Source organism: Vipera ursinii (assembly GCF_947247035.1).
Source record: "Vipera ursinii genome assembly, chromosome: 10".
In the NCBI taxonomy this organism is placed as follows: Eukaryota; Metazoa; Chordata; class Lepidosauria; order Squamata; family Viperidae; genus Vipera; species Vipera ursinii.
The window spans coordinates 13,550,951-13,568,846 of NC_139520.1; the positions used below are offsets into that span (position 1 = coordinate 13,550,951).

Consider the following 17,896-nt stretch of genomic DNA (forward strand, 5'->3'; position numbering starts at 1 on the left):
GTCCCTAAACAAAATGTTGTTTGTCGTGAACTACCTGTAACAGTTTATTTTTTTTTAAAAAAAATCCATAGTTTTAGTCACTAAAATCTATAAACAGTTCTCTATTTTCTGTCTTCTGTGTGTTGGGAATAGGACAGCTTATTTATCACAATCACTTTCCCCCCCTAATTATCTTCTAAATATCTTCACAGAACATTCTGACCCCTAAACAGCTTTTCTAAGCACTCTGGGAGTGGTTCAGCCTTGAAAAGGGCCATGTTCTTAGTATTTGGTTTTGCGTTCCAACCCTTAGGAGTCAGAACATTCCATGAAGAATGTTTTGCACATAGTAGAATCCTCTTTCGTTACTAATACAAATGCTGGACATTTCCCAGTGATGTCACCTATGAATCTCTCATTTCCCAATGTCAAACATGTTACTTTCTAAACATGGGCTCTTTGTTTATTCTTTCTTTTTTCCCCCTTTTGTTTAGGTTGGGATAAGCATTCCTATGGCTACCATGGTGACGATGGACACTCCTTCTGCTCATCAGGGACCGGGCAGCCCTATGGCCCCACTTTCACTACTGGCGATGTAATTGGCTGCTGTGTGAACCTCATCAACAACACCTGCTTCTACACAAAGAATGGGCACAGTTTAGGTAAGCCGATGGAAGACTTGGTCCAGTTTTGTCTCACCTCCTTTGAAATGTTGATGTGTTCATAGGTTCCCTCTCAGAATTTGGTTCCATTCAAAAGAACAAAGAGATTGATTGTATAGTCAGAACAGAATTAACAGAATAACAGAGTTGGAAGAGACCTTTGAGGTCATCTAGTCCAACCCCCTGCTCAGGCAGGAAACCCTATACCATTTCAAACAAATGGTTGCCCAGTCTCTTCTTAAAACTTCCAGTGTTGGAGCATTCACAACCTCTGGAGGCAAGTTGTTCTACTGATGGTTTTAACTGTCATTAGTTCTAGGTTGCTTCTCTCCTTGACTAGTTTCCATCCATTGCTTCTTGTCCTGCCTTCAGGTGCTTTGGAGAATAGTTTGATGTCTCTTCTTTGTGGCAGCCCCTTAGATATTGGAACACTGCTATCATGTCACCTCCTTAATCTTTCTTTTTATTAAATTAGACATACCCAATTCCTGCAACTGTTCTCCATATGTTTTAGCCTCCAGTCCCCTAATCATCTTTGTTACTCTTCTCTGCACTCTTTCTAGATTCTGAACATTTTTTTTATTGTGGCGACCAAAACTGGATGCAGTATTCCAAGTTGGTCTTACCAAGGCATTAATACTAAGTGGTATTAACACTTCGTGTGATTATGATTCTATCCCTCTGTTAATGCAGCCTAGAACTGTGTTGGCTTTTTTTGGCAGCTGCAGCACACTGTTGGCTTATATTTAAGTCCTTGTCCACTAGGACTCCAAGATCCCTCTTGCAGTTACTACTATTGAGCCAGGTACCACCTCTACCATATCTGTGTATTTGATTTTTCTTGCCTAAATATAGAACCTTACTTTTTTCACCATTGAATTTCATTTTATTAGATAGCACCCAATGTTCAAGTCTCTCAAGATCTTTCTGTATCTGAAACCTTTCTTTTGGAGTGTTGGCTACTCCTGCCAGCTTGGTGCCATCTGCAAATTTAATGAGTTCCCCATCTATCCCCTCATCCAAATCATTGATGAAGATGTTGAAGAGTGCTAGGCTTAAAACAGAGCCTTGGGGTACCCACTACATACTTCCCTCCATGTAGATGAAGTTCTGTTGAGGATAACATGCTGAGTATGGCTGGTCAGCCAGCTACCGTGGTGATGCTGTCTAACCCACATTTTTCTATATTATCAAGTAGTAGGTTGTGGTCTGTTTGATCAACTTCCAATGCAGGTTTATAGGGTTTTTTTTTAAAATCAGAGAATGTACGAGTTTCCCGCGCTTTACGTAATTCACTATGATGCAATTGGTCTTTTTTGTTATAAAATTCATTCTGTGTTGGGGAAAAAATGCTACTATGTAACTTATGCCAGCATAATCAATAATAGAAATCTGGACTACTTTGTCCCAAAAACTACTTGAACGTTTTCTTACCAAAGCTCCTTTCTCGTGCCTTTACCATCACATTATATGACTTTTTTTCTGTTGTGTGGCCCATCTCCCACTTACTTCTGTACATGCGGTAGGTACTTCCATTCATTTGGAGTTAAAATAACCATCAATATCTTATCCCGTCCCCTTTCCCCGACAGAAAAGGACCTCTCTAACACTGGTTGAATGTAGTATATTGTGCTGAAGTTGGTGAAGGATCTTCCCTCCTAGGATATGCTTTTAACCTGGGAGAATCTCCTCTGTGCACAAAACAAAGACCATAGTATTCATAGTGCTGTGATGCACTGGTTGTTGTTGTTGTCTGCTACGTGCAACAGAAATACAGCTGTAGAAAAGATAGAAGAAATGGTTTTGTGGAACGTGAGATAAACCTCTCTGAATAATGTAGTACTTAAAACTAAGGTTCTAAAATTCATGAGTACATGCGTCAAAGCATTTGAGTTATAAAATTTGACAGCAACTCCCCTTTTATCCACCGTTCAATGTTTTCTTTCATGCAGGCTTTCAGGGAGTACAACTCTACCACAAAGCAAGGGAAACCTGTCTGCTGATTTTATTTTATTTCTTTAGAATTGCTTATTTTAAATTGGGGGGGGGTAGGTAAGTGAAATTGCTACTTACCAGGGTACTGGTACTGGGTACATTTTTGGGATTGCCTGCAGCAAAATGGGGTGAAAACTCTTGATTTAAATTGCTTTGAAGGGGAGCTATACAAACGCATAGTTTATAAGCAGCTTTTGAAAATTCTAGCAAAGTGGCCTTTCCCTGTTCAAAAGGCAGAATACCCTCAACGGCCACTTGTTGAGAAACACAGTTAGGAGACAACTCTTGTTTTTGTGATAAACTGGTGGGGTTCTAAGGAGTATCTGGGTTTTGGTTTGTTGTTTTTTTTTTAAAAAAATAGGCATCTATAGCCTGATGCTTCAGCACTCTGTCTTCATGCATCATGCATGCCAGATCTTTCAGCTTTGCTCTTCAGAATTGCTTTAGCAAGAATTGGATTTTTCTGGCTGGGCAAAGAAGAGAAAAATAAAATGTACAGAACTGTCTTCATCAACCTGGCATTCTCCGGGAGCAATTCCCAGAAGTTCCAGCTGGCCTGGCCCAAGAAATTCCAGTCTGCAGCATGACTGTCCTATATGTGCTAAAGGTGATGTGCATTGCTCATATGGTGGTGGTAGATTTATCTTGCCTATGGAGCAATTGTATCACCAGTGAGAAAAAGCCTATACCAGGGGTAGGCAACCTTGGCTCTTTTATGACTTGTGGACTTCAACTCCCAGAATTCCTGAGCCAACCATGCTGAGGGGAAAGGGAGAGGTTTCCAAGCTGAGCCACGCTGGCTCAGGAATTCTGGGAGTTGAAGTCCACGAGTCATAAAAGAGCCAAGGTTGCCTACCCCTGGCCTATACAATAGTGTAAATCCCACTTAGTGTGTTAAGCTTTCAGAAAGCTTTTTGCAGCGGGAAAGGAAAAGTAGAATCAACTCTCTTCCCGATAAACTCGAGATCATTCATATATTCTTGTGCTGGTGCAGATGGACCCAAATCACTCAGGGCAGTGAGATGGGCAGCCTATAAATTGAATACAGGCAGTCCTTGGCTTGTGACCATAATTGAGCCCCAAAATTCTGTTACTATCTGAGACATTTATTAAGTGAATTTTAGCTCTTTTTTTTAATCCCATTTATATCCCGCCCTTCTCCGAAGACTCAGGGCGGCTTACAATTTAAAGCACAAATCAATGTGCTTAGCAATTTTACAACCTTTCTACAGTTGCTAAGTGAATCACTGCAGTTGTTAAGTTAGTAATACTTAGTTGTCAGATGTTAAGTGAATTTGGCTTCCTCCACTGACTTTGCTTGTCAGAAGGTCGCAAAAGGGGATCACGTGACCCCGGGGATGCTGCGACCGTCATAAATGTGAATCAGTTGCCAAGCGTCTGAATTTTTGACCGTGGGGATGCTGCGATGGTCGGTAAGTGTGAAAAACGATCATCAGTCACTTTTCCCCCCCAGTGTTGCTGTAACTCCAGTTCCCATATGAATCATTGTAAGCTGAGGACTACCTGTGAATATAAGCGTAGCCCATATTCATAGCATTTTTACAGAGTATTGGGGGAGAAAAATCCAGTTCCCATCCTGCAGCTCACAATTTCATCGTAGCAACAAGTGAGTGTGGATGAGAAGAGGAAACGCCAGATAACAACCTTAAGTGCTCTGTGCACAACTACTCTTGCAGTTAGTTTGCTTTCCTTGCAGCAGGAAGAGGTGAATGCAGCCACATTTTAAAAATGACATCTCCATCTGGGAAAGGGTGGGGTGTTATCTTTGTGCCCAGAATTATTTGCTCCCTGTGCGTCGCACCAACTTACGTTTGCCACGTTCTGTCCTTTGATTCTGACTTTACACCACTGAGATTACAAACAGGTAAAATCCATTTTTTGTTTTTCCTGGTTACCTGAATGCACAGGTCTTCATGGTTTTGAGTTTTCTCCTACTAGGTGAGATAAATACGTAGCCTGTTCCTGCAAGATAGTTTAGAGGGCAAAGGTTGAGAAGCTAAAGTTGAAACACTAATTTCTACTGCTGATTGGGAATTAGCTTTAAATTCTCCTTCTCCAAAATGTCTGAAGACACTGAAGTAGCAGCAGAAGAAAAAATATTCCAGGCTTTTGCACTACTTGCTTCAAATTAAGATTAAAGTTCAAATCAACCTTCAGCACGCTTATGCTTCATTCTGTTAGCATAGATATACCAGGGTGTTACTTCCTGGAAAAAATGACAACCTGGGTGTGCTCAGTCATCTGTATGAATGCATCTTCTGTTTCCTTTGACTCACTTGGTGCATTTACTCAGTTGTAGGATCAGCAACGATACTTCCCTTGCATGCTGCTTTGTTCCTTCTCCCAGCAGTGGGTTCTTTCATTAACTCCTGTAAAATTATTTTAAAGCAACAAACTAAAAAACAAAAACAAACCCAAGAGGAATTGTTCTGAAAAGGCTACTTTTGAAGCACAAATTAAGAAATATATATTAAATTACTTCTCTCCCCCCCCCTTTTCTTTGCCTTTCCGTGCAGAAAAACACACTGGGGGGAAAAATCCAGCTCACATCTTCAGCCTTATTTTCAGAAGAGCTAAATATATTGAGAATTAATGTAGCTCTGCCCTTTAATGTAGCTCTGCTCATGAAAACACTTTGTAATTTTATTTATCAAATTTATAGACTTAAGTGATCGGTCAGTTTACAGTAGCTGCTTTACAGAAGATGGGAGTACGAAGTAGAATTTTGTACCTATTTACTCTGGTGAATTCCTAGATGAGCGTGGATAGGTTTACCAGACACAGATTTCAGAATTAAGAATACAGGTAGTCCTCAACTTACGGTAGTTCATTTAGTGACTGTTCAAAGTTACAACCGCATTGAAAAAAGTGACTTAAACGTCCATTTTTCACACCTACGACCATTGCACCATCTCTCATGGGATTTGCATTTGGATGCTTGACAACCGGTTCATTCTTACGATGGTCGCAGCATCATGGGGTCATGCGATTCCCTTTTGCGACCTTTCCGACAAGCAGAGTCAATGGGGAAGCCGTACTCATTTAACAACCGGGTTACTAGCTTATCAACCGCAGTTGATTCCGTTAATAAAAATGTGGCAAGGGAATACATAAAATGGGAAAAGCTCAGCACATTTCTCACTTAACCACATAAATGTTGGGCTCAATTGTAGCCGTAGGTCAAGGACTACCTGCACACAATAAATCTGAGAATGGATTAGAGATGTGGGTTTTTTTTTAAAAAATAAAATAAAATAAAATAAAAAATTGTCCACCAATGACATATTTGTTGCCATGTGGTGCATACGACAAATACGGGTTTTAAGGAAAGGCGGGAAAATCCTTTGTCTTGACTTCAGTGTTTTCTCTTTCACAGGCATAGCCTTCACAGACCTTCCTGTAAGTACAACTTTTGTTTTATATTTCAACAAAAGATTGAAAACGTGGCTGTGGGAAAGAGGGAGGTGCTTGGGACTTGCCTTCTCCTTGTGTACCATCTAGAAGGGGTTAGCGTTAGGCTAGTGCCGGGGTCTTCAAACTTGGCCCTTTTTATGACTTGTGGACTTCAACTCCCAGAATTCCTCAGCCAGGCACGCGTGCCTGGCTGAGGAATTCTGGGAGTTGAAGTCCACAAGTCATAAAAAGGGCCAAGTTTGAAGACCCCTGGTCTAGTAGCTTGGATGAAGCTCCCATGGCAATCAGAAAGGCAGGTTTTGTTAGAGTAATAAGTTCTCCCACAACCTTTGGCTTCAGAAAAGGGGAACAAATTGTGAACAAAAGTTTTCCCACATATTAGAAGAATTTTTTTTATTATTATGTTGTTGTTTTTTGAGAAGTGACTTGGTGAGGATGTGGTCTGCTTCTCTAAAATAAGCAACATGGGATCTTGAAATGAAAATAAGCCTTTTCTGCTGCTGCTTTAGCTGCTTCAGGTATACCCTGGTGAACCGCTAAGCAGAATACATTCATAACAAAAAGAAAAGAAATCCCTAGGTTCTCAATAAACCACATCTGGAGTGTAGACAGTTTTCTTAAATCACTTCTTGGAGTGGAAATGATTAATTTCTACCGGAAGGGGGGGAACATAATCAAGCCAGGATTCCTTTCATTCAGCAGTTTTAAGGGTTTTACCAAACTTTTACCACAGGTCATATGTTCCAACTGAGGTTAATTTTTGAGAGGATTCAGGAAGATGATTCTTGGAAAGCTGCTTATTCAGAATTGGAATGCCAGTAAAGAGACTGTTGGTTTGGAGTCAGATAACCACAGGCTGCACGCATAAATGATTTTAATCTTTAAAAATTACACATAAATGGCTGGCATATTTTTTATATATCACCCGGGCATGTGAGAAAAAGAAAGCAACCACGTATAATGTTCAGGCGTGAAACATTTGCTCTCTTTTGCACATCAGCATTTGATACTCTGGATTTGATAACAAAATGTCTTCAGGTGCTGAATGGGTCCCTGAAATCGGATAGAATAAAAAACACAACACTTTGCAAACATACAAAGAACAGAGGCCAGCCCCGCTGACTCAGCTACGCCCTTGCAGATTGTTTTGCAGCTCAAAATAGACGTATGAATTTTGTTTTGACTGGACGAGAAAGTCATGCTGATTTCCAAATTGGGGAGCAGTTTTGTTCCAGTTTCCTTTCGCAATGTGCCTTTCAAAGTGAACGTGCCGTGCGCCTTTCTAAAATTAAGTGAATTTTGCCCCCTCTCATGACCTTTGTTGCCACAGTTGTTAGGTGAATGATTGCAGCAACGTGGTTGTTAAGCGAATCTGGCTTTCCCCATTGCCTTTCCTTGTCGGAAGGTCACAAAAGGGGATCACATGGTCCTAGGGCACTGCAGCCGTCACAAATACATGCCAGTTGCCCAGTGTCCGAGTTTTGATCAGGTGACCCCGGGGATGCTGCAAGAAGTGTAAGCGTTGAGATGGTCATATCATTATTATTATTTTTTTAGTGCCACTGCAACTTTGAACAGTCGCTAAATGAATGGTTGCAAGTTGAGGGCTACCTGTATTACGCTGACTCTTCCCAAATGTTTTTCAGGGATGTGTTTTCTGCCCCTTGGGTCAGTCTGGCCTGGAAGCCCCTCGTTCAGGCTTCCATTAGCCACCCTCTTCCAAAGGGGGGGAAAACAATGTATGTCTCTGCTTTCTTTCTTAAAGAGCCCGGGTTTTTTTAACTTGGGCTTCGTTTTTTTGGCAGGCCAATCTCTATCCCACTGTGGGGCTCCAGACACCCGGAGAGATTGTGGATGCCAACTTTGGGCAACAGCCATTTGTGTTCGACATTGAAGACTATATGAGAGAGTGGCGAGCAAAGATTCAGGGCACGATTAAAAGGTTTCCCATAGGTGACCGGCTAGGGGAATGGCAAGCCATGCTACAGAAGTGAGTGGCAGTTTGGATTGCCTTCGAGATAAATCTTACGATCGATTCACAAGAATGTTCTGCTGTAAAATTACATCCCCACCACCACCACCGTTCTTATTTTATTGGTCTTCTTTCTGTGTCCCTGAAGAGCAGAGGTGGCCCTTACCTTAGGACGAGCAGGAGCTAGCTGCTTTCCTGGCACCTTGTTTGTAGCTGATTGGTAGCGCAGATAATGCTGCTTGCTTTGCGCCTGGTTTGATCGTTGCTTCTTCTCTGTTAGGTAGAGGAGTGAGAAATAAAGAGCGGAAGGGAAGATAAGGATTTGCAAAAGGCCATGCTCTTTCATATAGCCAAATCACAAAAGAAATGAAGGAAAATCAGACATCACACATACGTACGCCCTGAGCAGAAGACATGCAAAGCTGGTTGTTTCTGCTGCTCCTAGAGCAGGGGTAGGCAACCTCGGCTCTTTTATGACTCATGGACTTCAACTCCCAGAATTCTATGCTGACTCAGGAATTCTGGGAGTTGAAGTCCATGAGTCATAAAAGAGCCGAGGTTGCCTACCCGTCCTAGAGTATCTACATAAAAGCAGGACAGGTTCAGCTGATAGGTCAATTTTTATCTCTCTTTTTTTTCAATAAAGAAAATAACAGGCTTTATAAATCAACTGCAGATATATTGAAAAATTAGGCAGTATATTTCATTTCAGATGTATAAAAAGCTTCCCACACGTAGGCCTAGACGTGTTTCCAGGTCACTTCTGTAGTAAGATATTGACTGAACGCACCGATGTTCTTTCTTCCCATTGCTTTGGGATTCCCACAAAGAGGAATTAAAATCAAGGAAGTTGAACAGATTCTTCACACTTAATATGTAAAGATCTAGTCTCTTGATTTTTATGAAGGTCAGATGGGTAGCGCTGTCTATTCTCTTCCCGAGCCACCTTTTCTTGGCATATTTTGATACTGGGGAGCAAAATGTTAATGTGGCTGTCCTAGAGAGACTGTCCCCCTGCCTTGTTCCCCACTTTTTGTGGAATTTGTACTGACACTGATGCTCTTTCTGTTGCCTGCTTTTTATATTTCCTAGCATGGTCTCTTCCTATCTGGTACATCACGGATATTGTGCTACAGCAACTGCCTTTGCCCGTGTGACGGAAAGTACAGTCCAGGAGGAGCAGATCTCCATAAAGAACAGACAAAGTAAGCTTCTTTGCTGTATTACTGCTGTAGCTTTCCCTAAACCCTGAAATGTGCAGCTCTCCTCAGCTGCGCCATCACATTGATATATCTGTAATTACTTTCTGTATCCCAGCATTAATAGGCAGAACTTTAGTGTCCTCCATGGCTCCTTCCAGTTCTCGTTTATGGCTGATATTTTCTGTTTTTGTGCGTCTCATTTTTCTTTCCTTCCGTTTGCCAAATGAAACCAAACTATTTGATTGATCTGGTAAAGTGGCTAAGCTGATTGAAAAAGGTAGAATATAAGTCCATAGGAGCCATTTTCTGCTTTTTTAAGGAGATGTTATTGTATGGATGGGTAAAATAGAGATAAAACCAAACAGAATAGTAGGCAAAAACACCTATGACACAACGTCAGTAATGGTGGAACCATTAAACTGGAGCATTTCCAAATCAACACCATTGCAAAATGACTCATGGCAGTTGATAAGCCGATATATTTGCTTAATGCTAATGAGCAAGCTATATGCCAACATCTCCAAGCCAATTGAAGGAACTGGTTGTAGCAAGAACATCTGTTTTTTTTTTAAATTGAAAGGTTTTACAATTTTTAAATACAATGAACTCCCTCCTCCCCCTCCCCTCTCCCCAACCCTCCCCTCCCCTCCCCCCTCCCCGACTTCCCAGAGCTAAATACAGGGTATAATAATACAAACATAAACTAAAATATGCTAACAACAAAAATAAAACATTAAGTTCTATCGGACTTTAACTCTCCATAGTCATAATAATAAAGTAACAAATAACTAATCATACATCAAAAAAATCCCCTGCTTATTCAAATGCTAAATAAAACTTTTTAGTCCCATATTTATTCTGAATATATTCAATCCATCTTCTCCATTCCACAATATATCTCTGTTGCGATTGATAGCAAGAACATCTGTTAACTGGGAAGCTCAAAGCAGACTTCAGTGAAAGGTTGGAGCTTCGTCTGATGCTCCAGCACCTTATTAAGAAATACTGTTAATGCTTAAGACTCCTTATCTGCAGTTTTCATTGATATGAAACCAGCAGTTCATTCTGCTTTCCACGATGGGAAGAACTGAAGACTTAATTGAAAGCATATTGAAAATCATACCGTTTCATCCCATACAGAAAGAGATGAGCGACGGTTAGCTGACTTCCATGTGGAAGGACAGCCGTGGGTGGGGCCACTGCAGAAAAACCGCCTGCCATGAGTTGTCAATGCACTACAGGTGTCCAAAGATTTAACTAATAAATGCTTTGAGGATGTGAGAATTTGTCACAATTAATTTTGTTCTTTTTTTTTAACGCAGCTGACACACATCCTTCTTTTTATGTTCTCGCATCTGGGAGGGAAAATGCATTGAATAATTTGTCTGTTGGTAAATCCAGTTTTATTGCCCGTCTAATGTGAGACGGTACACAACAGCTTGCATCCTAACACTTCTGTTCTCTCCTCCAGGAATACAAAAGCTGGTTTTGGCAGGAAGAGTAGGTGAAGCCATTGAAGCAACACAGCAGCTCTATCCAGGCCTTCTAGAGCATAACCCTAACCTCTTGTTCACGTTAAAGTAAGTACGGTGTAAATGCCTTTGCGCGGAGAACTACGACATTTAGAAAGTCAGGAAGCAACATTAGTGACAGAGCAGTAGGTGGACTTAATAATCTCTTTTTTAGTCTATAAACAAGTGGTTGGGGGTCCAGAACAGAATGTAAGAGCCAGTTAGATTTAGTAGAGGGGTGTCCAATCTTGGCAACTTGTAAGACTTGTACTCCTAATATTTCCTAGCCAGCATGAGGAATTCTGGGCATTCAAGTCCACAAATCTTTAAAGTTGCCGAGATTGATCATCTCTGGTTTAGTAGTTAGGGTACCAGACCAGAAAGCAGGAAGTCATGAGTTCAGGTCCCTTCTTAGCCATGAAGGCCAGCTGGGTGACTGGGCCAGTCACTCTTGTCTTCAGCCCAATCCACCTCACAGTTGTTGGAGGGAAAATAGGAAGAAGGTGTGTTGGATATGTGTCATTGCCTTGAGTGATTCGTAAAAATAATAAAGACAGGATATACACAATAAATAAATAGGATAGTCTTTGAATGATGGGCAGCCTGTCGGAGAAAAGCTGGAGATGATCAATCTTCTAAGAAATACGATTTGACCTGACCCAAATAATTGAAGCTTGCTTTCGGAGTGCTGCTGTAAATAGCAGCTCTTGACATCTTTCCAGATGGAAGGCAGCTGAAGAGGAATCCCTTTTTAGGGAAGGTGAATTGGGATGCATTCTCAGACAGCTCAGAATAACTTCATTTTTTTGTCTCTCTCTCTCTTTTTAAATCAGGCAAGCAAAGACTATAGGCTGATGCCAGTGGTTTCACTTAGAGAATGTTTTCCTAAATGCCGCAGAAAATTTAAAAAGAAGGCCCTCAGATTCACAACATACCGTAATAACCTAGGTTGATAGATAGGGCAGGGATCTGATCTTGCGCCACTTTGGTGAACGAATTGTGCATTTTTGCTCCAGATCTTTGGAGCTGTGAGCCATTTGCTGTAAGAAAGTCAAACCAAAAAAGCTCTTATCTCTGGATGCTTCTCCTCATGCCATTTCTAAGATGTAATAATGCAGACAATGAGTGTACTACTGTGTTTATTTTTTCTGTATAATTTCCCATTCGCCTGTTTTCCCCCCCTACCCTACCCCTCGTGCATCCTAGATGCCGGCAGTTTGTGGAGATGGTGAATGGAACAGACAGCGAAGTTCGCTTTTTCAGTACCCGCAGCCCAAAATCACAAGACAGCTACCCTGATTCCCCCAATCTGAGTCCCCGACATGGCTCCAATAATTTGCACATTCACGTCACTGGTAGGTGTTTGCTTCTCTCCTTGGCTTTGTGCTAATTTGGCATCTACTTTTCATGACCTTTCTGGAAGCTGCTGTTAGAACTTCTTGTGCTAAATTTCTGCACGGTGCCCTTAGTAGCGAAGAACCCGCTTGCTTACCTGTTCCGTAACTTAGTATGTTTCTGGCACAAGTGCTTTCAACAAGAGCTAAGGTTAGTTAAGATTTTGGAAGTGACTTTGTCAAGTTTGGTTATCTCTCTCCTGATTTTTGATTTCTTCGGTGAAGTAGATTGTTACTTGCCCCAGCTCCTGCCCACCCTAGCCGTTTGAAGGCATGCAAATGCGAGTAGATAAATAGGTACCACTTCAGTGGGAAGGTAACAGCATTCCATGTGCCTTTGGTGTTTAGCCATGCTGGCCGCAACACCACAGCAGTGTCTTTGGATAATGCTGGCTTCCTCAACTAGGAAATGATGAGCACTGCCCCCTAGAGTTGGACACAACTGGATAGGATAGGGGAAACCTTTAAAGGTAAAGGTTCCCCCACATGTGCATGCTAGTCGTTTCCGACTCTAGGGGCTCATCTCCGTTTCAAAGCTGAAGAGCCAGCGCTTGTCCGAGGACGTCTCCATGGTCATGTGGCCGGCATGACTAGACGCCAAAGGCGCACGGAACGCTGTTACCTTCCCACCATTGTGGTCCCTATTTTTCTACTTGCATTTTTTATATGCTTTCGAACTGCTAGGTTGGCAGAAGCTGGGATGAGTAACAGGCGCTCACTCTGCTACGCGGCCCTCGGGATTCGACCCGCCAAACTGCCGACCTTCTGATCGACAAACTCAGCGTCCTAACCCACTGAGCCACTGCGTCCCTCAGGGGAAACCTTTAGTGGGGCTTAAAGTTTTAATCATTAAAAAAGCTCTGGGTTTCCCACCTTGACTTCTCTTTCTGTCTTCAGGAGCCGACAGCCCGAGCTGTAGCAATGGGGTGACCTCCATAAAAAGCAAGCAGAGCCACAGTAAATATCCTGCACTGAGTTCGTCCTCCTCCTCTTCCTCTTCATCATCCCCTTCATCCGTGAACTACTCAGAGTCCAACTCAACAGATTCTACCAAATCCCAGCAACACAGCAGCACTAGCAACCAAGAAACCAGGTGAGACAGGTGCTTTTTAGGGCAGGCCAGGTGATAATCAACCACAGGTAGTCCTTAACTTACGACCACCTTTGAGTCCAGAATTTTCCATTGCTAAGCAAGACACTTGTAAATGAGTTTTGTTCCGTTTTAAGTCCTTTCTTACCACAGCTGTTAAGTGAACCACTGCAGTTGTTAAGTTAGTAACATGGTTGTTAAGTGAACTTGGCTTCCCCACTGACTTTGCTTGTTCGGAAAGTCGCAAAAGATGATCCCATGACTCCGGGACACCACAACTGTCATAAATATGAGAGTTGCCAAACGTCTGAATTTTGATCACATGATCCTGGAGTTACTGCAACGAACAATGGTCATAAGTCACTTTTTTCAGTCCCGTTGTAACTTCAAACGGTCACTAAAAATGGTTGTAAGTCAAGCAGGACCTGTATAAACACATATCTTTCCATGGTTGTCCAGTTGAATTCACTTTCTGTGTAAATTGTGCTATGTGGTAACATCCCCAGCATATGATAGCAGCACCTTGCTGACCTCGGCTGATCTCTGAGGCCAAGTAGAGCAGGCCCAGCTGATGTATAGAATCATCAGTGAATCTCAGTGTGGTGGACTACATTGGAGATCCAAAACAATATCACAGTGGACAGCGCCAAAACCTCTTCCATGCTGCAACCAAGGAAATTCTGTGGATGCATCCAGGAAATTCCCCAAGAGTCAAAAGTCCACTTGAAAGAGATTTATTTTTCCTTTCCTGTATTGAGGATGGGTAAATTTTCAGCTACTTGGTAGATTCCATAATGCTGTACTACAACACGGGCATCCAAAAAAGACCGGCCGATGAGATTTGTTAGGCTGCTTTAGAATCATCCAAGATTATTTTGCTTAATTTGAATGCCATTTGAGGCTGGCATCAGATGCTTTGGTATACATTGGGGTGTCCCATCTTGGCAGCTTTTAAGTTTTGTGGACTCCCAACTCCCAGAATTCCCCAGCCAGCTGTAATTGCTGGGGGATTCTGGGAGTTGAGGTCTTAAAAGTTGCCAAGGTTGGTCTCCTTGCTAGATATTCTAAATTGAATCCATTTGTACCTCCACGGATCTATCCGCTGATGGTGAGGATGTGCCTTTTCCTCTATTGGCATTTCTTTCGTTCTCTCCTCTGCTCTTTCTCACGACCTCCACCATCTTTATTCAAGTGACAGTGAAATGGAGATGGAGGCGGAGCACTATCCCAATGGAATCCTGGAGAATTCAGCCACCCGAATAATGAATGGCACTTACAAGCATGAAGAAATTCTACAGACTGACGATTCCAGCATGGGTAGGTCTGGCGGGCCTGCGGGCAGAGGAAAGGCCCTTTTTGAGGAAACAGTTCATTATCCAGGGTGGGTGAGGTTCCTTGTGGAAAATTATTGCACATCAGGAGCTTTTCCCAGTCTTTTCATTCCTACACCAGGTGGTCCTTGACTTAAAACCACAATTGAGTCCAAAATTTCCATGGCTAAGCAGGGCAGTTGTTAACATGAGTCATTTTGCAACCTTTTTGCCCTGGTTATTAAGCAAATCACTGCAGTTAAGTGACTCATGCAGTTGCTCAGTGAATCTTGCAGGGGTCCTCAAACTTGGCCATTTTAAGACTTGTGGACTTCAACTCCCAGAATTCCCCAGCCAGCCATGCTGTGAAGGTTGCAAGGGGTGATCACGTGACCCCTGCAGCTGTGGTAAATACATCCCAGTTGCCAAAAGCCCAGATTTTGATCCCATGATCATAGAGATGCTACAGCAGTAATAAGTGCGAGGGCTGGTGGCAAGTCACTTTTTTTTCTATACTGTTGTAACTTCAAACTGTCAGTAAATGAATTGGTTGCAAATCAAGGATTACCAGTATTCTAGTTTATTCAACAATTGTATAGAATCCATCCTGGTTTAACACAATGGCTAGACCCAATACTTGTTTACCAAGGGTCCCCCCCACACCATATACGATCCAGTATAGAATTTAACTTCCAAAATTTTATGCCTGTAATATTCAGTGTTCATGGATTTGCAATCAGTTCTGGAATGCTGGCGGGGGTGGGGGGAAGGTTAAAAGATACTGGAAAAATGAAGGAATACCATCAGATGAAGAAATAATTTAAAAAAAATACTAGAATGTGCGGAGATGGATAGAGTGACAATGAGACTGAAAGAAAAAGAAGAAACGGAATATTACCAAACTTGGGACTTATTTTATCGATGGCTAGAGGGAAGAATAAAGGATTAGGAATTAAATATGTATTAGCCAATGTAAACTCAGCACATTTGTTGGAAAATTGTTACTGAATCTATGGGGGGAAAAACGCCCCAATAAAAAATCTTTTAGAAAAATGGTTAAAAGGTTTAAGATGTGCTTGCTTCCAGTCAAGGTTTCTTTAGAAGACTTTTGTACCCCGTGACTTACATGGCCAATAATTTGGGGGAGGGTTGGGGGGGGGTCAGTAAGGCTGAAGAAGGCAGATGCTTTGAGGCCATGCAGGTTGGTGACCCATGCTTCCGCTTTCCCCCTTCTCTCCAGAGGACGGCTGCCCACAGAGGCAACTCTGTGGAGGGAACCACGCTGCCACCGAGCGGATGATCCAGTTCGGGCGGGAACTCCAGATCCTCAGCGAGCAGCTATGCAGAGACTACGGCAAGAACACAGCCCACAAAAAAATGTTACAGGTACACAGCTTGACTGTTTCCTTCACTAGAGCCGCTCCTCTTTCGTGCAAAATGAGTTCTCTTTTATTTCTGTGTTAAAAAAATATACATATATTGAGGTTTGGGTATTATTTAACAGAATAGCAGAGTTGGAAGTGACCTTGGAGGTCTTCTAATGCTAGTCCAACTTCCTGCTCAAGCAGGAGACCCTATACCAGGGGTAGGCAACCTCAGCTCTTTTATGACTCATGGACTTCAACTCCCAGAATTCCTGAGCCAGCCATGCTGGCTCAGGAATTCTGGGAGTTGAAGTCCATGAGTCATAAAAGAGCCGAGGTTGCCTACCCCTGCCCTATACCATTCCAGACAAATGGCTGCCCAGTCTCTTCTTTAAAAACCCCCAGTGATGGAGAATCCACCACTTCTGGAGGCACACCGTTCCACTGATTTAATTGTTCTCATTGTCAGGAAATGTCTCCTTAGTTCCGAGATTGCTTCTCTCCTTGATTAGTTTCCATCCATTGTTTCTTCTCTTGCCTTCTGGTGCTTTGGAGAATAGGTTGTCCCCCTCTTCTTTGTGGAAGCCCCTCAGAATAAGTTGATCCCCTCTTCTTTGTGGAAGTCCCTCAGATAATGGAACACTTTTTGTTTAAAAAGATGAAACCAGGAAGACAGTAAAAGACATTAACAGTTCTTAGTGCTCTCTTAGCTTGCTTGTTTTCCTGCAGATGTTTCATTACCCAACTAGGTAACATCATCAGTGCTAATCCTTTATTTTCCTTTATCGGTATGTTAGATAGAATTCAGCAAAAATTGTCCCAAGGCATTCAGAGCTTGGGAAACCATCAGTGTCCTTGGCAAAATCAGTTAAACCACTCCCCACTAATAAAATAGATTTGGCCCTCTCTCTCTCTCTCTCTCTCTCTCTCTCTCTCTCTCTCTCTCTCTCTCTCTCTCTCTCTCTCTCTCTCTCTCTCTCTCTCTCTCTCTCTCCTTCTCTCTCTCTCTCTCTCTCTCTCACCTTCTCTCTCTCTCTCTCTCTCTCTCTCTCTCTCTCTCTCTCACACACACACACACACACACACCATCTCTCATGATTATTCCTCTGCATTATTTTCCATCTGTGAAAAAAAAACCTTTTCACTGGTCAGTAGAGGGAGCTGTTGCATTAGTATTCTGTACTTTTGAAGGGAGAAAAAACTGCAGCTTATTTCGTGGAGTTACTGTGAATAAAATTATCCTGCCTCCCCAATTTAAATATAACCTCCCGCAAGTCTTATTAATATTTAAAACAGTACTCAACTGGCTTGGGAAAAATAAACACTGGCCTTGGCCAGTTTACGAATGCAGCTCTTGGCATGCCCTACTAGCCCTTTGTGGTTCTCTGCTGTATTATTTGACAACCTCATGCCTTCAAGGCAAGGTAGGAGTACTGCGTCCAAGTGGTCTTGAAATCATGGGAATTGTAGTCTGAAGGGCACCTGCAGAAGAGTAACGCCGCTGGAACCAAGTGCTTTTTGCTGCTCTGCTGAGACCTCTTATTACTCTTTCAGGATGCATTCAGCTTGTTAGCCTACTCTGACCCTTGGAACTGTCCAGTCGGTCAGCAGCTGGATCCGATCCAGAGGGAGCCGGTGTGTGCTGCACTCAATAGCGCTATTTTGGGTAAGGAGATGGCAGGAGCCAGTTCTAACTCCGCTTTATGCACCGCTTGAGATGTCTCACGTGGCAGGAATCTTGCTGCATTTTTTTGCCAGTTTTGGCAGATTACCTGTGCTGGAGAGGGAACATTAGCTGTGTGTATGTAGGAAAGAGAGAAAAACAAGTAAAGAGGAGAAAGAGGAGGCAGTCACGAGAATGAAAAAGGAGGCAAGACAGGAGGATGAAAAACATACGTGCCTAAGTTGGCTGCTGCTGCTTCACGTTAGACAGACAGGTGTCAGCCAAAGCAAATGCCACACTCTGTGATTGCACGGGCTGA

General features: G+C 42.5%; 1 protein-coding gene across 2 annotated transcripts in view; it reads left to right on the top strand.

The window, feature by feature from the left end:
* RANBP10 (RAN binding protein 10) overlaps window positions 1-17,896 on the top strand; it is a gene marked incomplete at its 5' end in the record, with an annotated part of 39,962 nt that overhangs the window by 16,501 nt on the left and 5,565 nt on the right. For both annotated transcript variants that reach the window (XM_083370511.1, XM_083370512.1), the window contains 10 exons: window positions 474-641; window positions 6,034-6,056; window positions 7,877-8,061; window positions 9,136-9,248; window positions 10,717-10,825; window positions 11,963-12,111; window positions 13,048-13,243; window positions 14,433-14,557; window positions 15,791-15,936; window positions 17,469-17,580. In XM_083370511.1, the coding sequence (XP_083226637.1) occupies window positions 474-641; window positions 6,034-6,056; window positions 7,877-8,061; window positions 9,136-9,248; window positions 10,717-10,825; window positions 11,963-12,111; window positions 13,048-13,243; window positions 14,433-14,557; window positions 15,791-15,936; window positions 17,469-17,580 (1,326 nt within the window). The remainder of the gene's footprint in view (window positions 1-473; window positions 642-6,033; window positions 6,057-7,876; window positions 8,062-9,135; window positions 9,249-10,716; window positions 10,826-11,962; window positions 12,112-13,047; window positions 13,244-14,432; window positions 14,558-15,790; window positions 15,937-17,468; window positions 17,581-17,896) is intronic.